This window comes from Nothobranchius furzeri, chromosome 13, assembly GCF_043380555.1.
Source record: "Nothobranchius furzeri strain GRZ-AD chromosome 13, NfurGRZ-RIMD1, whole genome shotgun sequence".
Classification (NCBI taxonomy): Eukaryota; Metazoa; Chordata; class Actinopteri; order Cyprinodontiformes; family Nothobranchiidae; genus Nothobranchius; species Nothobranchius furzeri.
In genome coordinates this window covers 55,960,111-55,978,470 of record NC_091753.1, presented here as the reverse complement: position 1 = coordinate 55,978,470, position 18,360 = coordinate 55,960,111, and the positions used below count along the sequence as shown (strand labels likewise).

The window sequence follows — 18,360 nt, the reverse complement described above, 5'->3', positions numbered from 1 at the left end:
GTGTGTGTGTGCGCATGTGTGTGTGTGTGTGAGTGCACAGGTTCATGCATGTGTGTATTTACCCGTGCATGCATGTGTGTGTGCGTGCATGCATGTGTATGTGTGCGTACTTGCATGCGTTTGTGTGTGTGTGTGTGTGTGTGTGCGCATGTGCGTGCGTGCATGTGTATGTGTGCTTACTTGCATGCGTTCGTGTGTGTGTGTGTGCATGTGTACGTGTGTGTGTGTGTGTGTGTGTGTGTGTGTGTGTGTGTGTGTGTGTGTGTGCGCATGTGCATGTGTGCGTGTGTGTGTGCACAGCTACATGCATGTGTGCATGCACCCGTGCATGCATGTGTGTGTGTGTGTGCGTGCATGTGTATGTGTGCTTACTTGCATGCGTACATGTGTGTGTGTGTGCGCATACGTGTGTGCGTGTGCGTGTGTGTGTGTGTGTGTGTGTGTGTGTGTGTGTGTGTGTGTGTGTGTGTGTGCGTGCGTGTGTGTGTGTGTGTGCGTGTGTGTGTGTGTGTGTGTGTGTGTGTGTGTGTGTGTGTATTCATGCCTGCACGTGTGTGTGTGTGGGCTTGTATTTGTACCCTTGTGAAGACCAGATTTGGGATATTTACTAACCTTCTTACGACCGATGGTCTTTGTTAGGACCCAAACCCGGTCCAAATACGGGGTACTCCCTAGGGGTGAGGTTTACAGATAAAATGTGAATTGAGTTTTTGTTACACATAACTTTAGGAATACACTGGTTAGGGTAAGGGTTTGGGTTAGGCATAGTGGACTCACTGAAATGAATGTAATACAAAGTCCTAACATGGGTACAAATACAAGAATGTGTGTGTGTGCGTACGCGCATGCGTGAGTGTGTGTGTGCGTGCATGTGTGTGTGTGTGTGTGTGTGTGTGTGTGTGTGTGTGCGTGGGTGCATGCAAAATATTGCTGATGTATATTAAGTTAAAACATTCAAATACATAATTTCAACAGAGTAAAAATTCAATCTCATAAACTCGATGTCTAAATAATCTCATATTCTGATGAGACTGTATCATTAATTTTCTATAACTGAAAAAGCTGGTTGGAAAAAAAACCCTTTCCATGTTTCACATTTCCTTTGCCAGAGTTTGCAGTTTATCCAAACTTCCTGACAAAATCAGAATTCAGCTCAAGTGAATCCACAAACATGCTGAGGATCTGATGGAGCTCCACATGACAGAAAATCAAGTAGTTCATCAAAAAGGTTTATTTAGAAACACAGTAGGACTAAAACAAGCTGTTTCACGGTTTTCCTAAAACAAAGAGCTGAATCACGCGTCGTATTTTTGACATGTTGAGTCCGTAAAGCAGAGGGTTGAACAGAGGCTGACATGTGAGGAAATATAAGGACAAAAGGACTCGCAGCATGATGGGAACTGCACTCGTGTCTAACCTGCTCTGAAATACATCAAAGAAACAGCCAAAGGAGAAGTTGAGCAGAGAGGCCAGGTGAGGTGTGCAGGTGCTGACGGCCTTCTGCCGGATCTGTTTGGACCCAGAAAAACACACTCGGAGGATTTTCACATACGTGTAGACGATCAGAAGGATAATCCCCAGGATGACTGTCAGCATGTAGACGATTCCTTTGAAGAAGTTGTCTGTGGAGATGGAGCAGGACAGCTTAGCGATGGAAAAGCCATCACAGTAAACTTTGTTAATGATGTTTCCACACAGCTGCAGAAATGCAATCACAACGATTCCAACAGCACTTTCAATCAGAGGGAAGAGCCACGTTAGCGCAATAAGCTTCATGATCTTTGAAGGAGTCATGAGTAAGTGGTACTGCAGAGGAAAGCAGATGGCCAGGTATCGGTCATAGGACATGACAGCCAGGTTACAGAACTCAATTTGAACATAGGTGTAAACACAGTAGATCTGCAGGAAACAGAGAGGAGCAGAAATGGTGTGAACATCAGAGAGAGCCTGAATCAGCAGGAAGGGAAACAAGCCTGTACTTCCATACAGCTGATTCACAAACAGGCTGCACAGAAACATGTACATGGGTTCATGTAGAGTCCTGTCCACACAGATCACCACGATGAGCAGAACGTTACAACCAATGATTAAAACATACAGGAACAATATGACAGAAAAGTAGAAATAAGTCAAATCATTAGAATCAAAGTAGGCAGTCAGACTGAAATCTAAAACCCAAGTAGAGTTAACTCTCATCCTCAGGCAGTGTCACAGCACAGCCACCAACATCTAGTTAGTCTGCAGCTGGACGCACAGCTTCAAATAAAGCTTCTTGATCATCAGGAGACGTGTGAAGGTCCACCTCACTGCCTGCTTCCCACAGACTTAATCACCTCTGATCACAAACATGGCTCTCCGTCACATGGCATCAAAAGGAAGTCACAAAATTACCCAGAATTCACATGTCAGCAAAACTAGTGTGACTCTGTGTCGTCACAAATTCCTGCCTAAAACCCTTCTGGCCCTAAAGCATCCAGAAGGAGCATCAGGATTTAGTATCTTCATCAGAAACCTGCTAAATCATGTCCTAAACATGTCTACTGCCCCCTGGTGGAGGATCTTTGGGTGGTACGGGTTTTCTATTACTGTATGACTCTAAATATTATAGAATTACATCATTATGCATAAAATCTTATAATGATAAAGTTGTTATATACGGACAAGAAATGGTGTTTTAATTAACTAGAAATAAAGATGATGATGATGATGATGATGATGATGATGACGATTATTATTATTATTATTATATCACCTGTAAGTGGCTTTGGACAAAAGTGTCTGCTAAATACATAAACATGATGATGTATGATGATGTATATGATGATTTGCTCTCTCTTACAGAATCCTGGCTGCAGCAAGAGGACCATGTTAGCTTAAATGAGTCGACTCCTTCAAATTATTTAAATCATCATATTGCTCGAAGTACAGGGCGAGGAGGAGGAGTAGCAACCATTTTTCATTCGGACTTATTAATCAGTCCCTTACAGATTAATAGCTACAGTTCGTTTGAACATCTTATTCATAGTTTTCCTAATCCAGATTGCAAAACTGTAAAACCACTCTTGTTTGTAGTTTTATATCGTCCACCAGGCCCTTACTCTGAGTTTTTGGATCAGATCTCTGATTTTTTATCTGATTTGGTGCTAAATACTGATAAGGTCATTGTAGTGGGGGATTTCAACATTCATGTGGACATTGAAAATGATTGCCTTTAGTAATATCTTAGACTCAATTGGTTTTACTCAAAGAATACATAGCTCCACCCACTCCTGCCATCATACATTGGACCTTGTGCTGACTTATGGCATAGAGTGTGAGGAAATAACAATCTTTCCACATAATCCAGTCCTCTCGGACCACTTTCTGATAACCTTTGAGTTTTTTATAACTGAGTTCTCGAGACATGAAAGTAAATTTCACTATAGTCAGTCTCTATTTGACAACGCTGTTGCATCTTTTAAATCTACTGTTCCATCTTTACTGTCCTCAGCATCTCAGAGGAACATAGCAGAGGGCAATATTTTCAGTTCTAGCCTCTCACAAATTGATACCTTAGTTCATCATGTTAATTCCTCTTTACGTGTGGCATTAGATGATGTTGCCCCTTTAAAAAAGAAGGTACATTAGGTACAGAAAGTTGGCTCCCTGGTTTAATTCTCATTTACGAGCCTTAAAACAAAACTCTAGGAAATTGGAGAGAACATGGCACTCGACGCACCATGAGGAGGCCTACCTATCCTGGAAAAACAGTCTTGTGCTTTATAAAAAAAAAGCTTCGACAAACTAGAACTGCTTATTTCTCAGCTTTAATTGAGGAGAATAAGCATAATCCTAAATTTCTTTTCAGTACAGTTGCTAAACTTACACAGAATCATAGCTCTGAGCCATCTATTCCCTTAGCCCTCAGCAGCAATGACTTCATGGGATTTTTTACAAGTAAAATTAATTCTATTAGAAACAAAATCTTTAGCATCCTCCCTAATGCGATTTCTTCTTCCTCAGTAAGTGAGGCAGCTTCAGAGGTGACTGTAGAACCTCATCTGTGCTTGAACCGTTTTGATCCAGTTGAGCTTTCAGAGTTATCAAAAATATTAGCTTCATCTAAACCTTCAACTTGCATTGTGGATCTAATCCCAACCAAATTATTTAAAGATGCATTTCCTTTGGTTACTGCCCCCATTCTAGATATAATCAATCTATCCTTAGTAAATGGGTATGTACCACAGGATTTTAAGGTTGCTGTAATCAAACCTTCACTTAAGAAGCCTTCTCTGGATCCAGATGACCCAATGATTTATAGACCAATATCTAACCTTCCATTTTTATCCAAAGTCCTGGAGAAAATAGTGGCCATCCAAGTATGTCAGCATTTAAACAATAAAGATCTGTTTGAGGAATTTCAGTCTGGATTTAGAGTATCACAGCACTGAAACTGCATTAGTGAGAGTTACAAATGATATTCTTATGGCCTCAGATAAGAATCTTGTGTCTGTTCTAGTCTTGTTAGATCTCAGTGCTGCCTTTGACACAGTTGATCACAATGTTCTTTTAGAAAGACTTGAACATGTTGTAGGGATCAAAGGAACAGCGTTAGGCTGGTTTAAATCCTACCTGTCTGACAGATTTCATTTTGTAAATGTACATGACAAATCGTCTTCATACTCCAGGGTTACTTGTGGAGTACCACAGGGTTCAGTGCTTGGACCAATTCTTTTTACTATATATATGCTCCCAATTGGTAAAATCATTAGACAGCGTGGGATAAACTTCCACTGTTGTGCTGACGATACTCAGTTATATTTATCCATTAACCCTGATAAACCTACTCGGTTGGGTAGATTACAGGCTTGTCTTGAGGACATTAAAAATTGGATGACTCTAAACTTTTTGCTTTTAAATCAAGACAAGACGGAAGTTCTCATCTTTGGACCAAAAATCCAGAAAAGGAAATTACTTAGCCAATCGCCTGACCTGAATTGATAGGTAATTAATTTTATCCCGTATTACCTTAAAGGCTGATACAAAGAGAGAGAGAGAGAGAGAGAGAGAGAGAGAGAGAGAGAGAGAGAGAGAGAGAGAGAGAGAGAGAGAGAGAGAGAGAGAGAGAGAGAGAGAGAGAGAGAGAGAGAGAGAGAGAGATTATTTGTAATGTCCATGAATCATCATGCCAGAGCTGGGCGCATAACCCCCCCCCCCCCCCCCCCCCCCCCCCCCGCCATGGAGCTAACCAGGCCCCCTCTGCTCCTGGGGAAAGCCTTCAGCTCACCAGCTCTGCATGCCCGCATTCTCCACCAAGATGTTAGGTAATATTTAATCTCCATAACCCTGGAACCTGAATTAAACACTCATGACAAGGGCGACATTTTACCCTGAGTCCCCAAAATAATGGAGAGTTAACGCAGAGGAACCTCCTCCGAGGCTTCCCCACGTTACTCCCAATCTGCTCAGTTTGCCAGGGGTTTTATTAACAAAGGATGGAGAAGGCGGGCCTTCTCAGGTTACAGAGTTACAAAGGCTTTAGCTGGAATCAACATCCTTGACTGCAATGAGCTTCTCTGCTCAACCTTTCATGAACAGCCACAGTTGGAGATTCATGAAGTGTTAATAACACAAAATGGGCATCTTTTAGGCCTCAAAAAGGTACAATTATAAAAATACCCAACATGAATGGCATTACATTAATCTCCGAGTACAAAGTAAGGAACCTTGGTGTTATCTTTGACCAGGACATGTCATTCAAATCCCAGGTTTCACAAGTTTGTAGGATTTCCTTTTTCCACCTTCGGAATATTGCCAAGATTAGAAGCATCCTTTCCAGGAGTGATGCTGAAAAACTAGTTCATGCATTTATTACATCAAGACTGGATTACTGTAATTCATTACTCTCAGGAAGTCCACAGAATGTAGTTAAAAGTCTTCAGCTTGTCCAAAATGCGGCAGCTAGAGTTCTGATGAGAATTAAAAAGAGAGCTTATATCTCTCCTGTCTTAGCTTTCCTACATTGGCTACTTGTTAAATTCAGAATAGATTTTAAGATCCTTCTTCTCACATATAAAGCTCTTAATAATCAAGCTCCATCATATATCAGTGATCTGATTGTTCCATATGTTCCTAACCGAGCACTTCGCTCTCAGACTGCAGGTCTGGTGGTTCACAGAATATCTAAAATTAGGATGGGAGGCAGATCTTTTAGTCATCAGGCTCCTCTCCTGTGGAACCAGCTCCCACCTTTAGTCCGTGAGGCAGACACTTTGTCTACTTTTAAGAATAGGCTTAAAACATTTTTATTTGATAGGGCCTATGGTTAAAATCTGATGTTAGCCTAAATCTGGACAAGTGGGGGATTACAGGGAGGTGGAGTGTACAGTCGGTAAAGACGGCTCTCCCTTGCCCTGCCTCCAACATGCCTCCATCTAAATAGGATAGATTATCCAGAGTTATCTCTGTAGTTATGCTGCTATAGGCTTAGACTGCTGGAGGATACACTGACCACTTTTCACACTCTACTGCTTTCTTCTACAGTCTGTGTGTGTGTGTGTGTGTGTGTGTGTGTGTGTGTGTGTGTGTGTGTGTGTGTGTGTGTGTGTGTGTGTGTGTGTGTGTGTGTGTGTGTGTGTGTGTGTGTGTGTGTGTGTGTGTGTGTGTGTGTGTGGATTAATACCTGCACGTGTGTGTGTGTGTGTGGGGGGGGGGGGGGGGGGGCTTGTATTTGTACCCTTGTGAAGACCGGATTTGGGACAGTTACTAACCTTCTTACGACCGATGGTCTTTGTTAGGACCCAAGCCCGGTCCTAATACGGGGTACTCCCTAGGGGTGAGGTTTACAGATAAAATGTGAATTGAGGTTTTGTTACACATAACTGTAGGAATACACTGGTTAGGGTAAGGGTTTGGGTTAGGCATAGTGGACTCATTAAAATGAATGGAAAACAAAGTCCTAACATGGGTACAAATACAAGAATGTGTGTGTGCGCATGAGTGCGTGTGTGTGAGTGTGCGTACATGTGTGTGTGTGTGTGTGTGTGTGTGTGTGTGTGTTTGTGTGTGTGCGTGCGTGTGCGTGCGTGCAAGTGTGTGTGTGTTTGTGCGTGTGTGTGTGTGTGCGTGTGCGTGCGTGAAAGTGTGTGTGTGTGTGTGTGTGTGCGTGGGTGCATGCAAAATATTGCTGTTAAGTTAAAACATTCAAATACATAATTTCAACAGAGTAAAAATTCAATCTCATAAACTCGATATCTAAATAATGTCATATTCTGATGAGACTGTATCATTAATTTTCTATAACTGAAAAAGCTGATTGGAAAAAAACCCTTTCCATGTTTCACATTTCCTTTGCCAGGGTTTGCAGTTTATCCAGACTTCCTGACAAAATCAGAATTCAGCTGAAGTGAATCCACAAACATGCTGAGGATCTGATGGAGCTCCACATGACAGAAAATCAAGTAGTTTATCAAAAAGGTTTATTTAGAAACACAGTAGGACTAAAACAAGCGGTTTCACAGTTTTCCTAAAACAAAGAGCTGAATCACGCGTCGTATTTTTGACATGTTGAGTCCGTAAAGCAGAGGGTTGAACAGAGGCTGACATGTGAGGAAATATAACGACAGAAGGACTCGCAGCATGATGGGAACTGCACTCGTGTCTAACCTGTTCTGAAATATATCAAAGAAACAGCCAAAGGAGAAGTTGAGCAGAGAGGCCAGGTGAGGCGTGCAGGTGCTGACGGCCTTCTGCCGGATCTGTTTGGACCCAGAAAAACACACTCGGAGGATTTTCACATACGTGTAGACGATCAGAAGGATAATCCCAAGGATGACTGTCAGCATGTAGACGATTCCTATGAAGATGCTGTTTGTGGAGTAGGAGCAGGACAATTTAATGATGGAAAAGCCGTCACAGTAAACTTTGTTAATGATGTTTCCACACAGCTGCAGAAATGGGATCTGAGCAATTCCAACAGCATATTTAATCAGAGGGAAGAACCACGTTAGCGCAATAAGCTTCATGATCTTTGAAGGAGTCATGAGTGAGCGGTACTGCAGAGGAAAGCAGATGGCCAGGTATCGGTCATAGGACATGACAGCCAGGTTACAGAACTCAATATGAGCATATGTGTAAACACAGAAGATCTGCAGGAAACAGAGAGGAGCAGAAATGGTGTGAACATCAGAGAGAACCTGAATCAGCAGGAAGGGAAACAAGCCTGTACTTCCATACAGCTCATTCACAAACAGGCTGCACAGAAACATGTACATGGGTTCATGTAGAGTCCTGTTCACACAGATGACCACGATGAGCAGAACGTTACAACCAACGATTAACACGTACAGGAACAATATGACAGAAAAGTAGAAATAATTCAAACCATTAGAATCAAAGTAGGCAGTCAGACTGAAATCTAAAACCTGAGTAGAGTTAACTCTCATCCTCAGGCAGTGTCACAGCACAGCCATCAACATCTAGTTAGTCTGCAGCTGGACGCACAGCTTCAAATAAAGCTTCTCGATCATCAGTAGACGTGTGAAGGTCCACCTCACTGCCTGCTTCCCACAGCCTTAATCACCTCTGATCACAGACATGGCTCTCCGTCACATGGCATCAACAGGAAGTCTCAAAATTACCCAGAATTCACATGTCAGCTAAACTTGTGTGATTCTATGTCGTCACTAATTCCTGCCTAAAGCCCTTCTGGCCTTAAAGCATCCAGAAGGAGCATCAGGATTTAGTATCTTCATCAGAAACCTGCTAAATGATGTCCTAAACATGTCTACTGCCCCCTGGTGCCGGATCTTTGGGTGGTGCGGGTCTTCTATTACTGTATGACTCTAAATATTATAGAATTACATCATTATGCATAAAATATTATAATGATAAAGTTGTTATATACGGACAAGAAATGGTGTTTTAATTAACTAGAAATAAAGATGATGATGATGATGAAGATGATGATGATGATGATGATGATGATGATGATGATGATGATGATGATGATGATGATTATGATGATGATATCACCTGTAAGTCGCTTTGGACAAAAGTGTCTGCTAAATACATAAACATGATGATGTATATGATGATTTGCTCTCTCTCACAGAATCCTGGCTGCAGCAAGAGGACCATGTTAGCTTAAACGAGTCGACTCCTTCAAATTATTTAAATCATCATATTGCTCGAAGTACAGGGCGAGGAGGAGGAGTAGCAACCATTTTTCATTCGGACTTATTAATCAGTCCCTTACAGATTAATAGCTACAGTTCGTTTGAACATCTTATTTTTAGTTTTCCTAATCCAGATTGCAAAACTGTAAAACCACTCTTGTTTGTAGTTTTATATCGTCCACCAGGCCCTTACTCAGAGTTTTTGGATCAGATCTCTGATTTTTTATCTGATTTGGTGCTAAATACTGATAAGGTCATTGTAGTGGGGGATTTTAATATTCATGTGGACATTGAAAATGATTGCCTTTAGTAATATCTTAGACTCAACTGGTTTTACTCAAAGAATATATAGCTCCACCCACTCCTGCCATCATACATTGGACCTTGTGCTGACTTATGGCATAGAGTGTGAGGAAATAACAATCTTTCCACATAATCCAGTCCTCTCGGACCACTTTCTGATAACCTTTGAGTTTTTTATAACTGAGGTCTCGAGACATGAAAGTAAATTTCACTATAGTCAGTCTCTATCTGACAACGCTGTTGCATCTTTTAAATCAACTGTTCCATCTTTACTGTCCTCAGCATCTCAGAGGCATGTAGCAGAGGGCAATATTTTAGTTCTAGCCCCTCACAAATTGATGCCTTAGTTCATCATGTTAATTCCTCTTTACGTGTGGCATTAGATGATGTTGCCCCTTTAAAAAAGAAGGTAATTAGCGACAGGAAGTTGGCTCCCTGGTTTAATTCTCATTTACGAGCCTTAAAAGAAAACTCTAGGAAATTGGAGAGAACATGGTGCTCTACGTACAATGAGGAGGCCTACCTATCCTGGTAAAATAGTCTTGTTCTTTTTTTTAAAAAAAAGCTTCGACAAACTAGAACTGCTTATTTCTCAGCATTAATTGAGGAGAATAAGCATAATCCTAAATTTCTTTTCAGTACAGTTGCTAAACTTACACAGAATCATAGCTCTGAGCCATCTATTCCCTTAGCCCTCAGCAGCAATGACTTCATGGGGTTTTTTACAAGTAAAATTAATTCTATTAGAAACAAAATCTTTAGCATCCTCCCTAATGCGATTTCTTCTTCCTCAGTAAGTGAGGCAGCTTCAGAGGTGACTGTAGAACCTCATCTGTGCTTGAACCGTTTTGATCCAGTTGAGCTTTCAGAGTTATCAAAAATATTAGCTTCATCTAAACCTTCAACTTGCATTTTGGATCCAATCCCAACCAAATTATTTAAAGATGCATTTCCTTTGGTTACTGCCCCCATTCTAGATATAATCAATCTATCCTTAGTAAATGGGTATGTACCACAGGATTTTAAGGTTGCTGTAATCAAACCTTCACTTAAGAAGCCTTCTCTGGATCCAGATGACCCAATGATTTATAGACCAATATCTAACCTTCCATTTTTATCCAAAGTTCTGGAGAAAATAGTGGCCATCCAAGTATGTCAGCATTTAAACACTAATGCTCTGTTTGAGGAATTTCAGTCTGGATTTAGAGTATCACAGCACTGAAACTGCATTAGTGAGAGTTACAAATGATATTCTCATGGCCTCAGACAAGAATCTTGTGTGTTCTAGTCTTGTTAGATCTCAGTGCTGCCTTTGACACAGTTGATCACAATGTTCTTTTAGAAAGACTTGAACATGTTGTAGGGATCAAAGGAACAGCGCTAGGCTGGTTTAAATCCTACCTGTCTGACAGATTTCATTTTGTAAATGTACATGACAAATCATCTTCATACTCCAGGGTTACTTGTGGAGTACCACAGGGTTCAGTGCTTGGACCAATTCTTTTTACTATATATATGCTCCCAATTGGTAAAATCATTAGACAGCATGGGATAAACTTCCACTGTTGTGCTGACGATACTCAGTTATATTTATACATTAACCCTGATGAACCTACTCGATTGGGTAGATTACAGGCTTGTCTTGAGGACATTAAAAATTGGATGACTCTAAACTTTTTGCTTTTAAATCAAGACAAGACGGAAGTTCTCATCTTTGGACCAGAAATCCAGAAAAGGAAATTGCTTAGCCAATCGCCTGACCTGAATTGATAGGTAATTAATTTTATCCCATATTACCTTAAAGGAGAGAGAGAGAGAGAGAGAGAGAGAGAGAGAGAGAGAGAGAGAGAGAGAGAGAGAGAGAGAGAGAGAGAGAGAGAGAGAGAGAGAGAGAGAGAGAGAGAGATTATTTGTAATGTCCATGAATCGTCATGCGAGAGCTGGGCGCAACCCCATCCCCCCCCCCCATGGAGCTAACCAGGCCCCCTCTGCTCCTGGGGAAAGCCTTCAGCTCACCAGCTCTGCATGCCCGCATTCTCCACCAAGATGTTAGGTAATATTTCATCTCCATAACCCTGGAACCTGAAATAAACACTCATGACAACAAGGGCGACATTTTACCCTGAGTCCCCAAAATAATGGAGAGTTAACGCAGAGGAACCTCCTCCGAGGCTTCCCCACGTTACTCCCAATCTGCTCAGTTTGCCAGGGGGTTTATTAACAAAGGATGCAGAAGGCGGGCCTTCTCAGGTTACAGAGTTACAAAGGTTTTAGCTGGAATCAACATCCTTGACTGCAATGATGCAACGAGCTTCTCTGCTCAACCTTTCATGAACAGCCACAGTTGGAGATTCATGAAGTGTTAATAACACAAAATGGGCATCTTTTAGGCCTCAAAAAGGTACAATTATAAAAATACCCAACATGAATGGCATTACATTAATCTCCGATAACAAAGTAAGGAACCTTGGTGTTATCTTTGACCAGGACATGTCATTCAAATCCCAGGTTTCACAAGTTTGTAGGATTTCCTTTTTCCACCTTCGGAATATTGCCACGATTAGAAGCATCCTTTCCAGGAGTGATGCTTAAAAACTTGTTCATGCATTTATTACATCAAGACTGGATTACTGTAATTCATTACTCTCAGGAAGTCCACAGAATGTAGTTAAAAGTCTTCAGCTTGTCCAAAATGCGGCAGCTAGAGTTCTGATGAGAATTAAAAAGAGAGATTATATCTCTCCTGTCTTAGCTTTCCTACATTGGCTACTTGTTCAATTCAGAATAGATTTTAAGATCCTTCTTCTCACATATAAAGCTCTTAATAATCAAGCTCCATCATATATCAGTGATCTGATTGTTCCATATGTTCCTAACCGAGCACTTCGCTCTCAGACTGCAGGTCTGGTGGTTCCCAGAATATCTAAAATTAGGATGGGAGGCAGATCTTTTAGTCATCAGGCTCCTCTCCTGTGGAACCAGCTCCCAGCTTTAGTCCATGAGGCAGACAATTTGTCTACTTTTAAGAATAGGCTTAAAACATTTTTATTTGTTAGGGCCTATGGTTAAAATCTGATGTTAGCCTAAATCTGGACAAGTGGGGGATTACAGGGAGGTGTAGTGTACAGTCAGTAAAGACGGCTCTCCCTTGCCCTGCCTCCAACATGCCTCCATCTAAATAGGATAGATTATCCAGAGTTATCTCTGTAGTTATGCTGCTATAGGCTTAGACTGCTGGAGGATACACTGACCACTTTTCACACTCTACTGCTTTCTTCTACAGTCTGTGTGTGTGTGTGTGTGTGTGTGTGTGTGTGTGTGTGTGTGTGTGTGTGTGTGTGTGTGTGTGTGTGTGTGTGTGTGTGTGTGTGTGTGTGTGTGTGTGTGTGTGTGTGTGTGTGTGTGTGTATTCATGCCTGCACGTGTGTGTGTGTGTGTGGGCTTGTATTTGTACCCTTCTTACGACCGATGGTCTTTGTTAGAACCCAAGCCCGGTCCTAATACGGGGTACTCCCTAGGGGTGAGGTTTATAGATAAAATGTGAATTGAGTTTTTGTTACACATAACTTTAGGAATACACTGGTTAGGGTAGGGTTTGGGTTAGGCATAGTGGACTCACTGAAATGAATGGAAAACAAAGTCCTAACATGGGTACAAATACAAGAATGTGTGTGTGTTTGTGTGCGTGCATGCGTGCGTGTGTGTGAGTGTGCGTGCATGTGTGTGTGTGTTTGTGCGTGTGTGTGTGCGTGTGCGTGCGTGCAAGTGTGTGTGTGTGTGCGTGGGTGCATGCAAAATATTGCTGTTAAGTTAAAACATTCAAATACATAATTTCAACAGAGTAAAAATTCAATCTCATAAACTCGATATCTAAATAATCTCATATTCTGATGAGACTGTATCATTAATTTTCTATAACTGAAAAAGCTGGTTGGAAAAAAACTCTTTCCATGTTTCACATTTCCTTTGCCAGAGTTTGCAGTTTATCCAGACTTCCTGACAAAAGCAGAATTCAGCTCAAGTGAATCCACAAACATGCTGAGGATCTGATGGAGCTCCACATGACAGAAAATCAAGTAGTTTATCAAAAAGGTTTATTTAGAAACACAGTAGGACTAAAACAAGCGGTTTCACAGTTTTCCTAAAACAAAGAGCTGAATCACACGTCGTATTTTTGACATGTTGAGTCCGTAAAGCAGAGGGTTGAACAGAGGCTGACATGTGAGGAAATATAACGATAAAAGGACTCGCAGCATGATGGGAACTGCACTCACGTCAAACCTGCTCTGAAACATATCAAAGAAACAGCCAAAGGAGAAGTTGAGCAGAGAGGCCAGGTGAGGCGTGCAGGTGCTGACGGCCTTCTGCCGGATCTGTTTGGACCCAGAAAAACACACTCGGAGGATTTTCACATACGTGTAGACGATCAGAAGGATAATCCCCAGGATGACTGTCAGCATGTAGACGATTCCTTTGAAGATGTTGTCTGTGGTGTAGGAGCAGGACAATTTAGCAATGGAAAAGCTGTCACAGTAAACTTTGTTAATTATGTTTCCACACAGCTGCAGAAATACGATCTGAACGATTCCAGCAACATATTCAATCAGAGGGAAGAGCCACGTTAGCGCAATAATCTTCATGATCTTTGAAGGAGTCATGAGTGAGCGGTACTGCAGAGGAAAGCAGATGGCCAGGTATCGGTCATAGGACATGACAGCCAGGTTACAGAACTCAATATGAGCATAGGTGTAAACACAGTAGATCTGCAGGAAACAGAGAGGAGCAGAAATGGTGTGAACATCAGAGAGAAGCTGAATCAGCAGGAAGGGAAACAAGCCTGTACTTCCATACAGCTCATTCACAAACAGGCTGCACAGAAACATGTACATGGGTTCATGTAGAGTCCTGTTCACACAGATGACCACGATGAGCAGAACGTTACAACCAACGATTAACACGTACAGGAACAATATGACAGAAAAGTAGAAATAATTCAAACCATTAGAATCAAAGTAGGCAGTCAGACTGAAATCTAAAACCTGAGTAGAGTTAACTCTCATCCTCAGGCAGTGTCACAGCACAGCCATCAACATCTAGTTAGTCTGCAGCTGGACGCACAGCTTCAAATAAAGCTTCTCGATCATCAGGAGACGTGTGAAGGTCCACCTCACTGCCTGCTTCCCACAGCCTTAATCACCTCTGATCACAGACATGGCTCTCCGTCACATGGCATCAACAGGAAGTCACAAAATTACCCAGAATTCACATGTCAGCAAAACTATTGTGATTTTATGTCATCACAAATTCCTGCCTAAAGCCCTTCTGGCCTTAAAGCATCCAGAAGGAGCATCAGGATTTAGTATCTCGTCAAGTCAAGTCAAGTTTATTGATATAGCGCCAAATCACGACAAGAGTCGTCTCAAGGCACTTCACATAATAAAAATTCCAATTCAGGTCAGTTCATTAAGCCAATCAGAAATAATCTTTCCTATATAAGGAACCCAGCAAATTGCATCAAGTCATTGACTTAATGCAATCAAGCGCTATCTTCATCAGAAACCTGCTAAATCATGTCCTAAACATGTCTACTGCCGTCTGGTGGAGGATCTTTGGGTGGTACGGGTCTTCTATTACTGTATGACTCTAAATATTATAGAATTACATCATTATGCGTAAAATCTTATAATGATAAAGTTGTTATATACGGACAAGAACTGGTGTTTTAATTAACTAGAAATAAAGATGATGGTGGTGATGATGATGATGATGATGATGGTGGTGGTGATGATGATGTAATGAAGTGAGAGGTTATTACATTTTTATTTAATGAGTCATAAGGCGTGGGATTCCATAGTAAATATGAAATCCACCATACGGATCGAAGGGTTGTTTAAACCAGAAGATTGGAACTTTTTATTGCAGAGATTATGTAAGCGTTATGTATTCACTCAGAGCCACAGAATAGAGTCAAGTTTAAAAGTTAAGAATTTTATTGCTAACAAATTCAAGTAGACTGACTTCAAAACTAAATGTATAGTGTAACTAAAGATGGATGAGACGGTGAATGGATAACGTGTGATGTAAATCAGAACCAGCAAATCCGAAGAAGCGATAAGTTCTGATGGGAACTGAAGATGTTGTTTTGCATTAAGCTTTGGTTAGTTTCAGAAAGGCATGAGACCCCATCATGCCGGTCTACCTTGCCTCCGGTGGAAGTCCTCTGTAGATCAGGAATATCGAGGTCCAGTGAAACCTCTCTGGAAACCGGGCCGGTAGGAGAAGCCGCGGTTCCGATCAAACCCGTCTTGAGTTACTTCCGGCACATGACACGTTATTGGCGTCTGGTCAGACCCAAGCCTGGGTCGGTGGATGGAGCTTTTATTCTGAAAGGAGCTGTTGTTGCCGCTGGTTGTTATAGCGACTGGATTTTTCAGCTTGTCGTTGGTTCTTTCGGTTAAAGAGTTAAAGGTCGGATTGGCCACTCCGACACTCACTCTGGAACGCTTTGAACTGGCGTTAGAGCTGACGTGGCATAGTTTTATACCTCGGATGTTTTGGTTTATTGTCGAATGAAAATTACCAAACACCGTCAGAAGCACGCCTCCATCAGATCTGTAAGATTCTGATTGGATCAGTGAAAGTAATGTGTCATGTCCTTTTAACACTACGTGAAATGAGTCCTGTTGGAACCCTTAAAGTCATATTACTTATTATATTCTATAGGATCATAATAAAGTAATTAATATTTTGATTTCACAGGTCGGTCACATCTTATTATATTGACTAACACTTTGATGGATTAGCTTTATTAAAATAGAGTTCTTTGATTAATTAAAAGAAAAGAGTTCATTCTTCGTTCTTCTGTCTTCGTTGCTGGAACGTAAACAGTTTAGAAGCGAATGCATGACCTTGAGGCTGTTTCATGCACTCTGGCACTGTGTCAAAGGGACTGTGAAAAAGATTAAATAACCTTGGTGGAAATAGCTCCTTCATCACATTGCATTGTTTACACTGTACTTTATAACTTGTCAGCCAAATTTTAACCCTTTACTGTACGGCCTAAACATGTCTAAAATACGCATTGTGTGGAAAGAAATTCTTGTTCTCCGAAATCTAACTCACTTCGTCTATATTAAGCAAATTCTACTCAAAGAAACAGAAATACACAAGGTAGTTATTAATTTTCAAACTAACCAGGTTATTAAATGGGATTTTATGTGTTTTTCATTACAATGGTAAGTAAATCTCGCTGACTGAGCTGGGCGTGAACATTCAACCCTCTAGTTACGGGGCAGGCGCTTAGCTCTTCTATTTACTGCTAGCTTACAGACGTCCATCACAGAGCGTGCTTGAGCATTAGGACGTAGCTGCCTCGTAGATGCAGCGTTGCGATCTTTCTCATGGACAAGTCTTTAAGATATACAATATGAAAGCACATCACATAAGAACAATGGTAAAACAATGTGTTAGCTCTGTTTTATAGGCTAGAGGACCGTGTTCATGAACTATAGGTGTTGGTTTTGGCTGTAAACACTTAAGCCTGGTTCATGCTTCTCCGTCCACTCCGCAAGGGACAGACACGCACGGATTGACAGAAGCGTTTTGCTCTCATACTTCTCCGTCTCCTGGAGAGCGTTGCAAAGCAATTCCCCACCAGGACAACAGAGGGCGTAGCGCTGTTCTGTGGTATCCTGTCATGTATCGGTCCAAGATAGTGTGTTTATATTGTGTTTTTTGTGTATATAAGAGACTTTTAACACGGACATATTTGTCTCTCATTCTCCCACCTCTTCATGAGCTCGCCACCTCTAAACCCAGGTTTCCTGTCATTTCCGTCCACAAATAAAACGCTTGCTGCGCATCTTTTCACTCCTTCAGTCACGGGAGAATTAAACGTTCATGTTTTAGAGTTTTTTCGCAAGGTATTCTTCAAGCTTCTCCGTGTCTGCTGCTAGTTATCCTCGGCTCTCTTTGCAATGGCGGCGCTGTAAACAACAGCGGCGTCCTGACCAATCACAAGCTTGCGTAATCCGTCTCGTTCGACAGATGTTTAAAAAAGTGGGCTCAACTCCGTGCGTGCCTGCCGGAGCCCTACGCAAGAACGGATAATGGCGTTGCGTGTCTCCGCACTGACGCAGACGGAGAAGCATAAATCAGGCTTTAGATGAAACAAAGTCTTGGTGTGATACGCTCATCAGCCACTAGATGGTGCCATCAGATTAAAGAAATAATCCAGATAATTCCTTTAACAAGACCAATTAAAAACTATCAGTAACAATGAAGAAAACAGCTCTGAAAATTCCTTTTTTCTCTCTGTTCTCAGATGGGCAAACATCTGGCCACCAGGTGCTCACACATGAGCCCCAACCTCATACCTGGCTCCAGGTCAGGGCCCCAGTGACCTTCTGAGACATATCCCACATATAGAGAGAGCTCCGGGAGTTGACGTCACGTTTCCCGGCTTGCAACAGTTCAAATCGAAACGGCGCCATTTGGCATGCAGAAACCGGCAGCTGGACTATTTGTTATTGTCAGAAAACTCAATCAAACGGGAAATATGGTAGATTCCTGTTGTGCCCCAGGATGCAGAACAGACGTAGACGACATAAGGAATGAGCCATCTACAGGATTCCCCAAGATGCGGAGCGCCGCAAACGTTGGATCATTGTAATAAAACGCGCTAGTGACCGGGCTAAAATGAAACTGTGGGATCCCGAGAGTAAAGGTTTTCGCTTATGCAGCGACCGCTTCATATCAGGTACTTAAACCAACGTTTCCTCAACTGTGTATGGTGTTTATTTTAAATGCTTTTATTACGATTCTTAGTGGGCTTCCTAAACTTATTTTGGCGTGGCTTTTTCTGTCTTATTACTCATAGCAACAAGTAAACATCACGTAAAAC

The 18,360-nt window shown here is 41.7% G+C and overlaps 3 protein-coding genes across 3 annotated transcripts; all 3 read right to left on the bottom strand.

Moving 5' to 3' along the window:
• Positions 1-797: 797 nt before the first annotated feature.
• On the bottom strand, positions 798-2,752 carry LOC129163780 (olfactory receptor 11A1-like). The gene has a single exon (XM_054742399.2). The coding sequence runs from the start codon at positions 2,194-2,196 to the stop codon at positions 1,267-1,269; it is 930 nt and encodes a 309-aa protein (XP_054598374.1). The 5' UTR covers positions 2,197-2,752; the 3' UTR covers positions 798-1,266.
• Positions 2,753-7,152: 4,400 nt separating this feature from the next.
• On the bottom strand, positions 7,153-10,609 carry LOC129163782 (olfactory receptor 11A1-like). The gene has a single exon (XM_070543665.1). It carries the CDS (start codon positions 8,421-8,423, stop codon positions 7,494-7,496), a length of 930 nt encoding a protein of 309 aa, XP_070399766.1. The 5' UTR covers positions 8,424-10,609; the 3' UTR covers positions 7,153-7,493.
• A 2,524-nt stretch (positions 10,610-13,133) lies between these two features.
• Positions 13,134-18,360, bottom strand: LOC129163781 (olfactory receptor 6N1). The gene has a single exon (XM_070543664.1). The coding sequence runs from the start codon at positions 14,516-14,518 to the stop codon at positions 13,589-13,591; it is 930 nt and encodes a 309-aa protein (XP_070399765.1). The 5' UTR covers positions 14,519-18,360; the 3' UTR covers positions 13,134-13,588.

Excerpts from the sequence above, each read along its gene's own strand:
- LOC129163781 (XM_070543664.1), bottom strand. The coding sequence starts at position 14,518 with ATGAGAGTTAACTCTACTCAGGTTTTAGATTTCAGTCTGACTGCCTAC.
- LOC129163782 (XM_070543665.1), bottom strand. The coding sequence starts at position 8,423 with ATGAGAGTTAACTCTACTCAGGTTTTAGATTTCAGTCTGACTGCCTAC.
- LOC129163780 (XM_054742399.2), bottom strand. The coding sequence starts at position 2,196 with ATGAGAGTTAACTCTACTTGGGTTTTAGATTTCAGTCTGACTGCCTAC.